Source organism: Leuciscus leuciscus (genome assembly GCF_965113295.1).
Source record: "Leuciscus leuciscus genome assembly, chromosome: 17".
NCBI lineage: Eukaryota > Metazoa > Chordata > Actinopteri > Cypriniformes > Leuciscidae > Leuciscus > Leuciscus leuciscus.
The window spans coordinates 30,350,194-30,363,144 of NC_138741.1; the positions used below are offsets into that span (position 1 = coordinate 30,350,194).

General features: G+C 34.6%; 1 protein-coding gene across 1 annotated transcript in view; it reads left to right on the forward strand.

Annotated features, from left to right (window-relative positions):
• Positions 1 to 4,244, forward strand: part of LOC309479398 (potassium channel subfamily K member 5-like) — a 56,349-nt gene extending 52,105 nt beyond the window's left edge. Inside the window, exon 5 of the mRNA XM_082143521.1 lies at positions 1,325 to 4,244. Coding sequence (XP_081999647.1) covers positions 1,325 to 2,295 — 971 coding nt within the window. The 3' untranslated portion in view covers positions 2,296 to 4,244. The remainder of the gene's footprint in view (positions 1 to 1,324) is intronic.
• Positions 4,245 to 12,951: the final 8,707 nt, after the last annotated feature.

The window sequence follows — 12,951 nt, forward strand, 5'->3', positions numbered from 1 at the left end:
CACACACACAGAGTAAACACACACACACACACACACACACACACAGAGTAAATACACACACACACACACAGAGAGAGAGAGAGAGTATATACACACACAGTACTCAATATTTGAAGTGGATCAAAAAAGTTCATCAAAGTTGTGCTAAGACAAGAACGGGTATTGTTCAACTTTAATGAAAGGTTTTGATCCATATGTCCATTGGTCACGCCTTCATTTTGCAATTTTTTGTATTGCATCCTTTTCATGAGCATTTAACAATTGTTTATTTCTTTTTCTTTTTTGGTCCATTTTACCTGTAAAAGAAAATCTGCTTGATTATGTACACCTGAATATAAGGCGTTTTTCATTTCTAGCCTTCCTTTACAATTATTTGGCACTTATAAATGGTTAAATTCTAAATGAGTAGTAGTTATTAAGATTGGTGTGGTTTGGAATTGGTAAAAAAAAATGACCCCTGTTGGCAAAATGTGTCGGAATGAGCACATTTTCAACAACGACAAAATATTGTTGTATTCATTTAAAAAAAAACTTCAAAATTATGTATGATTTGTTGGAATCATAAAAATGACTTGGTTACACCTGTTTGAAGTTGATAAAGTCAGCAAAGTCTTGAGAAAAGTTTTGAGAAAAATCGAGTTAAATTTTTCTGAAGGTTCCAAAACTAAATCACTTAGCAGTCATACCTTAAAATCACATATGTTTTTCCCCAACAGTTAACCAAACTTTCACTCAAGACATAACAGATATAGTTTGCATGAATATTCGCCAAGGCAGATATTTTGAAAAACTGTAATTCTGTGTATATGTGTATATCAGGATCGTGCACTGTCCGAGTATCCCTTTGTGCGCACACTTCTAATGTGTCAGTCAGCGCGCAAGTAAGATCGCTTCGTTTACATCAGCATGAGTTTGAAAATCACATTTCATTGGTTCAGACTCAAGCCATTTGAGAATTTATGAAAATTCATAAAGTTGGAATGTTGCGCTTTAAAACGATGCCAAACTTGTGCTAAGAGTGCCAGTTGTCAAGAAGCGAGCAGAGAAAAACTTAATTTTTCATGGACAAAGGAAAGGTATTCCTCAGAAAACGTACAAAAAGATACTTTTAGATGTTTAATAGCTTTTTAGAGCATTGGGATCGCTAGAGGACGGCTTAATGAACTAATTTTTGTGAAAACCATCGAATTTGCCCGTGCGCATTCCATGTCGTTTTTCCAGCACGGGTCACATATCAAAATTCCAACACTGAGGAAATCACTTCAATATTTTTTTGTGATTGTGATATCATTTTGCAAACTTTTTTCTTTATCTGTATTTTTAGGTGTTGATCCCAATGCTAACTACCCTACTCTCTATCGCTACTTTGTGGAGGTGTGGATATATCTTGGTCTGGCATGGCTCTCCCTTTTCTTCAACTGGAAGGTGCGCATGGTTGTGGAGGCACACAAAGCTCTAAAGAAGCGCCGTAAAAGGCGAAAACTTTCTCTGGAGGAGTTACATTGCATCAAAAAAAGTCACAAGACCCTACACCTGTCACCAACCCCTAATGAAGTCAACATCTTCAGCTTCCTGTCCAAGAAAAAAGAAGATTACAATGACTCAATCAAGCAGATAGGTGTCGAGAAGGGAGAAGATCAACGTGTCAGCTTCATCACTGGTAGCAAAAATAAAGCACCAAACCGCTCAAAGAGCTGCAGTGATTCTCTTTCAGTAAAGGGAAATTCCATCCTCAGTCTAGACCGCTCCCCTCGACAGAAGCGCCGCTATAGCTTCAGTGACAGAGTTGCTGTAGCACTCTCAAAATCCAAGGGTTACCTTCTTAACAAAGAGGAATGTCTTCTCATGAATGAAATGCATGGGGGAGGAGGGATAGACACTGACCTAGACTGTATGAGAATGTATGAGAATCAATTGGACAAGGAGGCAGGAGAGAACCAAGAAGGTCTTGAACCTGCAGGCTGCAGTAATGGCCGGATCACGTGGGACTCCAAAGTTAACCATATCCTCATGTTTCCCAGTGCTAACATCACCTTCATTGATGAGGAGAATTTGCTAAACAACAACCTGGAGGATGATGATGATGATGAGGAGACTTTGCTAAACAACAACCTGGAGGATGATGATGATAATGACTTTATGCCTAAATTCTCAGCTTCAGATGAGACCGATTGCAGAGAGGAACAGGGCTCAGAATCTGAGACCTCTGTATTCACCACAGATGGGTCGGACCATGATCCGTCCTATGAGCAGTTAGTGGAAGAGTGTTCCAAAGAGGACAAAACTGACGTTTGATACTGTCTCATAATATGATTTGGTCTTCTGTCTTAAACCTTAGTGGGTGTTTTTGTTTTTGTTTGTCATTAACTTGAATTGGTGTAAACTATAACTTGAATTGGTGTAAACTATGAAAATGGAAGTTATTTCTCACAACCCATTTTCATCTGTCTTCCAATGTGAGCAGACTTATACAAGCTTAATGTGATTTTACAAATTATAATTTCTGTTGTTTTTTAAGGATTTTGCAAGTGGAACAACATTAAAATTAAAAAACAATTATATAAATGAACAAACATGGGCAGCTGTTGGCATAGAGACTTATAGAGATGTATATCAATAGCTGACTTTTGCATTGGCTCTAGACTTGATTAGGTAGTATAGCAAATACATCAAATTTGTTTCTACCTAAATTGTCTGAACTGCAGGGGTCTCAGATTCATTGTGAACCAGTTCACTGACAATATAGATTATAGATTTGTAAGATATAGATTAAGATGTTTGCACGTTTTTTTTCACCATATTGGTGATTTATTTTTAAGAAAGAAAAAACTTAATCCTTATTGGATGTTAAACCTAATCTTTTATTGTCTTCCATTTTAGCCTGAAATATTGTTTTTGGGTAACCATATTGGCCTGTTGTTTTAACTTGGGATTTATTTAAAATGGTATGTCATAAATAGATTTTTTTTTTTACATTGTGATTTTATTCCAAGTCTTTTGATTATGCAGACATTGCTTTAATGTTCCTGAAATGTGGTGTTAACTCCTATCCAAAGATAATCTCAATATTTATGGTTTTCTGAACTGTTAATACTGTCAATACAATGAGATGATCCGCACTAAAATACCCTATCGGCCTCCCTCAATGTGTCACTGTCAAGTAGATGATAGTTGAATCAGTCAACATTAGAAATGAGAAACCAATTATTGCATTGTTAGTTTTACTGACATAACCATCGTTTTGGTGTCTTACTCATTTATTGACATGCTAATTCTGTGTTGATATGAAACCAGCATACTGACAAAATAACCATTACAATACACTAAGCAAAAAAGAAAGAAAGAAAGATCCTGGTTGTGGTTCCCTCTGCTGAGCTCTAGCCATGTGTGTGTTCTCACACTGTCCTCTTGCGTCATTCTACTGAGTGCCCCTGGTGTGTCGAGCTGCATCCTGAGTCCATTTCCTGTTTGTAGATGGAATTGTTGTTTGTATTTTAGTGTGTTATAGGAGCGATCTCTCTTAATCTCCTTTTTTTTTTTACTTCCCGTATGCATTGAAATATGCATTCTACTGTATGTCTTCTAATATTCAGTGCTGTGTATGTCATGTAAGTACATTTTGCACCAATTTGCATTTCTTCTAGAGGCCCTTTTAATGTTGTCTTTTATGGTGTTACTATCAAACTTTTGTTAAATGCCTACCCCTGTTTTCCCAGCTACACTTTAACCAGAGATCTTTCATTCTCAATATGCAGTCTCTCATTTGAGAGAACAGTGTGTTTGCTATATGTAAACATTGGAAAATGGTCTGTCAGTAACCATCACTGTTGGTCTCCTGTATAGTCTCGGTTTAATTAGCTATGAGCTAAATGGCATGAATAGACAACCAGAATTGACATCACTGGCCAAGGTTAAATAACCTTAGGTTAACCTGTCAAGTCATGGTATTGGTTTTTGTACCACAGAAAAGGTACAAACCTTTTTTCAGAAAAGGTACAAACATTCTACTCTCTAAGTGATGTAAAGGTTAAAGTGCTTTTGATTTCTTTTTTTTTCTTTTTCTTTTTTTTTCATGTTATGTTTTGAATTTCCTGTAATGCTTTGAATACTTTGTAATGCTATATTTCCATACTTTAATTGTTCCCTGGCGGTGCTACTTTACTCTGTTTAGATTATCTCTGTATGGATTTGAATGTTGGACTGAATGAGAATTTTCCATTTGAAATAAATAAATTTCTGCCTTGTTCTTTTTCCCCCTCTCATCTTTGAGCAGTGGTTTCAGGAAGACACTTGGACTTATTTGAAGCTAAATTTCTTTGAAAGGAAATGTGGAAAAACGCTTAAGCTTTTTGGTGTGTATTTTCATGAATTATACGCCAGCCTAAATTGAAAAATACATTTGTTTTGCTGACATTATGTTCAGTGGATATAAAACATCTACACATCCCTGTTAAAACTACGAAAGCCAATTTCCGCCACAAAATATAACAGGTAATTGTGACTTTTTATCTCTCAATTTTTTTTATCCCAGAATTGCGTGATATAAACTCACACTTGTGAATTATAAAGTAAAATTGAGGAAAAAAAGACTGACTTTAACTTGAAATTGTGACTTTATATCTCACAGTTCTGAGAAAAAAAAGACAGAATTACGAGGTAAACTGGAGATATAAATAATTATTCAGTGTACCCCCATAGACGGAGCGAATTAAGAGATTATGTTTGTTCGAGAAGCCAACATATTATTATAGGCTACTATTTAAAATGATTAATTGTATTCCCTCTTCTCCAAAGACTGTTTTTGACTGCTACCCCTAGAGATTTAATGCTACAAGCACCAAACTGTGCTCTGACTCTGTCTGACAGGCGCAGACAGAGAGCCGATGGAATCGGGCGACTCCGAAGGCTTCAGAGCTGCAGCGATGATCCCGGACATAAGTCTTTAATTAATAATCCACATAGAGAAAGATGAAGGAAGGCAAAGCAACAACCGTTAAACAATAACCAGAACGGACAACTATGAACAGGAACTTGAATACAAAAGACAGACCAAGTTAATTAATAACACACAGCTGAACAGAATGACGAATCAAATCAGTAACCATAGTAAAAAACTCAAACTGAACACAATTGTGACAGTTAGGAACCTGGGTGTGCTTTTTGATAACAAGCTTAGGTTTGAAAGTCACATTTCACATTTGTAGAACTGCATTTTCCATCCTAAAAAAATCTTTAAATGATGACATATGCACTTAATGTCGAATGCAGAAAAGTCACTTAATGCGTTCATGACATCAAGGCTAGATTATTGTGATGCTTTACTGGATGGTTGCCCTGCAGGCTTAATAAATAAACTCCAGCTGGGCCAAAAAGGAGCAGCTAGAATTTGTACCCTTAGTCTCAAAATTCTGGCCAGTTGATAATACCTAGAATATCAAAATCGGTAATTTTACCATGTCAATATGCCAATTTTACCATGTCAATATGCCAATTAACAATGTTAAGGTTAACTCTGGTATCTCTTCATTTATGCCTATTAAAGATTCTTTCATCTATTTGAATATTACGATAAATAAAAACATCCATAAGATTGCCAGAGACAATTTTAATAACATTCTAGTCAAAATCAAGAGTGATACTCAAAGATGGAATATAATCTTAAAGTCTCTCTTCAAGGCAGAATCTCCACAGTCAAAATTAATTTGTTTCCTCAACTCAATTTTCTTTTTTCTATGCTGTCGCTTTCCCCCCTCCAGGTTATGTCGCTTTCCCCCCTCCAGGTTACAATTCCATTCTTTCTCTGTTTGTCTGGAATGGTAAACGACGCAGAATTAAACTTGCCACATTGCAGCATTCTTTACTTTCAGGAGGATTGGCTGGGCACATTGGCCTTATGGCACATCTTAAATTTTTTATGTGGAAATCGGCCATTTGTCCAGCCCTCTTGGTCTTCACTGGGCATAAACACATGCGATGACTTATATGATAACCAGGGACTCTTCTTACTTCAAGAACTAAGAACTGAGTTTTGTTTACCAGCATTTTGTCTTTTTTTAAGTTACTCTGCTCTCAAGGCGTATGGAGTTCCCTGGGCATCCCCCATTTCCTCTCATCCTATGTGGGATTGGATCACACTATCCTCTGGTCGGCCATCTGTCTCTTTAATATATAGTAAACTTAATGATCACATTGCAAAGCCTCTTTCTATTAAATCTATCTGGAATCGTGAATTATCCGATTTGAACTGATCTGTCGACTGGTCTAATCTCATCTAAACTCGTCTGAACTTCTAAAAACTTGGCTCATCGTCTTATCCATTTCAAAGTCATCCATAGAGCATAACATAACAAGAGGTTCAAAATGAAACTGCAATTGATCTATAACTGCCATATTTGTAACACTGTATCATCAGGTACTTTTCTTCACATGTTTTGGGAGTGTCCAATTGTTGTCAATGGACACATGTAAATTTTGTTTTGTCCTCCTTACTACAAATTGATACCATGTCTAATTCAGGTTTATGTCTTCTCAATGATGATTCTGACTACTGTATAAGTTCATTACAAAAGAGAATGATGTTTGCCGGTTTTACAGCTGCAAAGAAAACAATAATACAGAACTGATTTATTCCACACATGTACAAAAACATTTTGGATTCATAGCCTCCTTGAAATTGACTTGAATCTCAAAAAAAAAAAAAAAAAAGTCATTTTGACTATGGTGTTGTTTTCCCCTCTCCAGGTTACTTTAAGGAGATCAACAGCACAAATTAACAAGACTAAACCAAGTTGCATGGCAATGTTTTTCTTTCAGCATATAAGATTATATAAAGGAATGACCATATAAACTTTTTTTGTCCTTCCCCTTTTCTTTCAGATTGTTAAATTATTCATAATATGTCTGTTGCTCCCCCTTTTCCCTGTTTGTTAGCTTGAATGGATGTTATTTTGTTATATCTAAAGACAATAAAAAGTTGATCACAAAAAAAAGATGTCTTACCAAAAAATCTCACAAGAATAGTTCAGGTGAAGACAGGTATGTAGTACTTCACATGAGCTTGGTGATTTGTTAATTCTGAACACAGCCATATTCGTTATATAAGTGTGTGCTAATGCAGTTAGGTTAATTTTATTTTAGTTTTTGGGTTAAGGTTTTATTTTTATCCTTTTTATGTGTCACTGTTTTCAGTGGCATTTCATAGGTTGAAATTTTTACTTTAAAGGTGCAAAAGTGCTGATATGATTTATCTTTGTTTTATTTTTTACAATCCAAAACCAGCTGTTTTAACAGGGGTGTGTAGACTTTTTATATCCACTGTAATAAAACTGAACTTAAAGTCCGATTTAAGGTCAAATTTTGCCACTTCTCATAATTTCAACTAAGCATGTTGCTAAAACATGTCCATCTTGCAAGATGAGCCCTAGTAGTCTCTTCTATTTTATGGCCTTGTAAAGTTATAAAACTTTGTCTTTTCCACGTCATTACATTCTCGCAATTGTTTTCTGTGTGAATTCTATTTCTAAAACACAAAGGCCACTTATGGTCATGAGGAAGGGATGTGACAATGGGAACCCGTCACGTTTGTTTGTGTGATACAACATCTAGGGATTTAGTCACTGAGTAGTTCAGTACAGGAAAAGTCTCTTGAATATTTATTTCATTCATCAAATGCTGAAAAGATTCACATTAGAGCCTGCATACCAGCAGTACAGTGTGAGGCAACTGGGCTATCTGAGTACTTTATTCAAATTTGGCCAACTCATTAACATGAACCCATTTTGACCACAATATACTATACAATAATACACCTCTGTGAGCACAGAGGCCAGTGCTTAAAATGCTCCAGTGTAAGACTCCACCCTCTTCAATCTACCATTTCAAACCATATTTTCTCACTTTAAAACTGAGAGTTATTCATTTTGGTAACTAGGCCTAACACAAATTGTAACTCTGAAAGCTGCCAATTTTTGCATTGTATCACACATTGTATCCATCAGAAACATGCTTAGCAGAATTGAAGAAAAGAGTAAAGTTTGCTACTAACCATGCCACCATAAAAAGTTTCTACTGAATTGTAAAACAGTCTTGCTTCATAAAGACACTCCTCAGAAGTCATAAAGGTTCACAAACAGGGTGATAAAAAAGGTTACTTCACATGGAATGATAAAAAGTATACCTGGAAGAAATGTAACAGTACAAGTAAATTATGGATTCTGATTGGCTGTCAATGTTTTTTTTTTATCGTTCATCAGCTGAAAAAAAAAATCATTCTGAAAGTGATTCCATTTTTATTGTTGTGGTGAGGACTCTGCTATTCTTTTATATTTAAAACTATTTTTAGAACTATATCTGTGTATCGTTATAGTTATCGTCCTCTGTGTAAACGGGCCTTAACTATTTCAATTTCTCAGATATTTTTTAGAGATCCTGGGTTATTCCAGACTCCACTAAACTTCTAATCCCACATAAAACATACATCTAATTTAAGAAATTAGATCTATTTTGTTATATACTGATGAATTAATATAAATATAGTTTCAACAACACTTTCACCAATTTTATAATCAAAATAGCAAAATAATCAAAATGTCGAATATAAAAGTCTTTAAAAAAAATTTAAGATTTGTTTGATGAATGTGACCAAATGTCACTTTATTTGGGCCTATTGTAAGTTATTTATTCTAGTTTGCATAATTTATAGTCCATATGTAATGTTTCAAATGCTGTAGCCTATATTGTAATTTCCCAATACAACTGTGGGTATGTAGGCCTGCTTTGTCTTTCATTTGTGAAGATGGTCTATTTGCGCTCAGTTGCGTTATGACGTATCAATGCATTGAGTTCTACTGTAACACACTTTGCAGCTGCGAAGATCAAGTGCTCAAAGTGTTTCTCCCAAAAAACAACATTTGTAATTCTTTACACAGATATTTATTTATACTTTCTTATTACTCTTTTATCTTTAATTATACAACCACCCGGTCTCCCCCTACATTTATAACAATTTAATTTAACAACATAAATATTTGATAGCCTACGTGACTGTGAACAGGAGCCAAAACATTTGTTTTAGTGAATTACATAATGGGTAAAATAATTATAATGGAACTCTGCTGATGATTTACACTCAGCACGAATAAACTCAGACTTGAATGCGCAGGCGAAGATGATGATTTCCTAGGCCAGGGGTTTTCAAAGTGGGGGCCGCCAGGGGGGCCGCAGCAAGTTGGAAGAAAAAAAAAAGTGAAAAAATAAAAAGTTTTTAAAAAATATTTATATTATTATGAGTATTGTTATGAAATAGCATTATAATAATTTGTCACATAGCCTATCTGAACATTATACTTGTAATGCTAATCTTTTAGAGATGCACCGATTGATTGGCTGGTGACCGGAATTGGACGATGTTCATGTGATCGGCGACCGGCCAGTCTAGTCCGGTCAGTCCGCGCCAGTCTAGTCCGGTCAGTCCGGCCAGTCTAGTCCGGTCAGCGACCGGTCAGTCTAGTCTATTTTTGCTTCGCTGCTCACGCTCAATTAAAGTGAAAGCACACTTTTGATGGACAAAATAAATATGATTTCACACAAAAAGTGCCTAAAATGCACATAATTTGTCTAGTATGTTTTAACAAGAACTGGAGTAGGCTATGTCAGAAAAGAAAATGAAGACTCAAAAATATTTATAGAAAATGTACCCATTTAAACTTGTCTTAATTATTCAGTTTGGGTAAAACTATATGGTGTTTTATATATATATATATATATATATATATATATATATATAGGCCTATATATAAAAAAAAAGAAAATAAATATTTGTGTGTTAGAAAAAATGAAATCAGAATCGGCTAAAATCTGTATCGGCAGGTCAAACTCAATGAAAAATTGGAATCGGCCTAGAAAACTGGAATCGGTTCATCTCTATAATCTTTCTGATAGGCTGGTATCAAAGACCATCACATAATCTGATGTTCAGATAGAGGTTTTATTTATTTATTTTTACATTTGCCGTAGTATTGTCGATGGGTTCAATAACATCCTGCAAAATGGGGGCCTTGGCCAGAACCTAGTGGTATTTGGGGGGCCTTGTCATGGAAAAGTTTGGGAACCCCTGTACTAGGCAATTGGTGAGGCAATGAGGACCTCTACTGGTGATCTAAAGTAACTATGCTTAAAATGTATTTTAACATTGGCATTGTACAAGGTTACCTCAAATAAATAATAACGATCTAAGCTGACAAACCAACATTCAAAATTTATAGCAGCTTATTTAATGTGTTATATTGCAATATCTGAAACTGACATATGTTGTTTAATCTGTGTGTCCTTCATAACTGATGGTCTGCAAGGATCACACTGATCTCCTTGAGTAAATTGTTTCTGCCCCAGAGCATTTCAGTTCATTCATGTAGGTATATCTGATGGACGAGGATGGCAAGTTAGTATCATTTTAGCATTCCAGTTAAAATTATTAATTGTTCTTTATTGCAGGACTGATGGCCTAATCATATCAAGTAGTATCATTTTAGGTTAAGGCACACAGTATTGATACAAATACTTAAGCTAAAATAATATGTTTTTAATAATGTCTACATTAATACTTGTTTAAAACAATCACTAGCAAAGTTTGTACTATTTTCTGTTTATTTTGATAAATAAAAGAATTCCTTTTTCATAACGAGATGTTTCATCTCAAGGGGTTAATCCTCGCAATAAAGATATGTTAATAAATAAATAAATAAATAAATATCATTCAATACTGTCATTAAAATATGTTATTATAAAAAATTCTGAAAGCATTGAAGGAGATCCCATAATAATTTAATATAGATTTACAGTAGTAACAATATTTTACTACATGATATGATTATTAGTATCTAACAACACACCTGGGAACAATCAGGAACTAATCAACATGAAAAACTACAAAGGACTACAAACATGGCACAGAAACAGGAAATAAGTCAAAAGTCCAAACCAGACATGGGAACACATAGCATGGCATAAGTACTGGTGGTTCAGTGGTTTACTTGTTACATCACCTTGCACTGTGAATAATTACTTGATGTATTCAACAACAAAAAAGTACAATTGTTTGTGTGTTAGTTATGTTAGATTGCTTTTGTCTATAATTGTTAGTAAATTACGATCATACCACATTTTTAATGCAGACATTTGGATAATAAAAGGGTTCACACACTTATTATTGCAACTATAAGCTTTGAAAATCAGTGTTTACATTTTAAGACATATGGCTGAATCCAACAACAAATTTAGTGCAGTTTTGAGACTGAGGCCTTTACCTTGTGGCTGTTGCAAAGATGATCTGTCTCAAATAAATGTGAATATATTATTTTTCTGTTGATACATGTAGTGAGATAACATTCATCAATCATCACTTGATCAACACAAATATTTAATTTTAGCTGCTCTTTAACCTCATTCTTTTAGTGCAGAAGGTCAAAGGTTGAAATTATGTTTATTCTGTTTGTCCATGCCTACAGTAAGTTAATAATTTAATTACACAAAACCATTGTCTTGTCCATTATGAATGTATGAATGTCCCACTCTTGAGGAAAGACAAGGTAGACTGAATTTCCTTGTTACATTGTCAAATGTCTTCTAAATTGTTTCTCTTTCTCTTTTCTTCTGTAGCATAAATCTCAAATGTGTATGAAAAAAAGACACTTGGTCTATTTAAAAGCAGTTTGGATAACAATGTAGTGTTTTTATTTGTACATTTTTTTTTTTTTTGTTCCTCACAGATCTCACGATAAAGTGTGCAATTTTGGTGTTAAAACATTTATCTTATCCCATCACTATAAGGATGTCATTTCTAGGTTGATTCTTTTGAAAAATAATTTTTGTTCTGTTTGTTTGGGCATACCGAACATCCTAATATATATCATATCATAAAGTCTTGTATCATACAGCTTTTAATGGTTTATTTGTTAGAAATAACAACATGTTTCACATGGTAAATTAATACTTTACAGGGCCACTCAATTAATGGAAGAATTTGATCAAATATTTGATTCAAGTAACTTCAAAAATACAATTTGGGGGTTAAATGCATGTATTAGATTGTAAGATTAAGCATAGCACTTGGACATTTGTTATATGTATGTTTTGGTTTGTCTAATTGATTTAAATTGCCTCTGATTTAACACTCTATTCGCTTACATAGGCCTATTTACTTCATTTGAATTGACTGATTCCATGAACAGTCAACATGAATCAGACTGTTTTCGTAACTGTTATTTTTCATCCAGTGCTATTGTGCTTGAATGGATACTACACTAATGTAGCCAGCTAATTTACTATTTCCTTCTGAATCAGTGCTCACACTGGTGTCACTGGGTACAAGAGAGGTGAGGGGGTGGAAAGAGATTATCTGTTCAAGAATGCAAGTGCAAAAATAGTGCTGAGTCCAGACTTTGTCTGCTGCAACTGAAGGAAACTAATTTACAGACAGTAAATTATACATTTTCATAGCTTTATCATGACTGTTATTAGCCTACATCAAAATGTCAAGTTACACATAACATATGTTACTTTTCAGTGTATTATCTTAAATAAGACAAACTCACGAATGAAAACAATAGACATAGAAAACAGCTCCATAAATATCCATTTTAAAATGAGTTTTCATTAAAAAAAAAAAAAAAAAAATCCATTCTCTCAGAGGCAGGTTTATATATAAGCTCAACTTCAGACGCAAAATGTTCTAAATATATTTTAGTTCCTAAGACCCACAATTTTGACATCTTGCCAACATTATCATATCAATCACTCTCTTCCTGACATCTAATTTTAATCTTTTGAAAATATGATGAAATACAGATCGGGTGTGTCAGCAGCCTGGCACGTCATCACACGTCTCGGCCAATTGCAATGTAGGCGTAAGTGTATACGGGCGTCCGATTGGTCAAAAGTTTCCGTTTCAACACA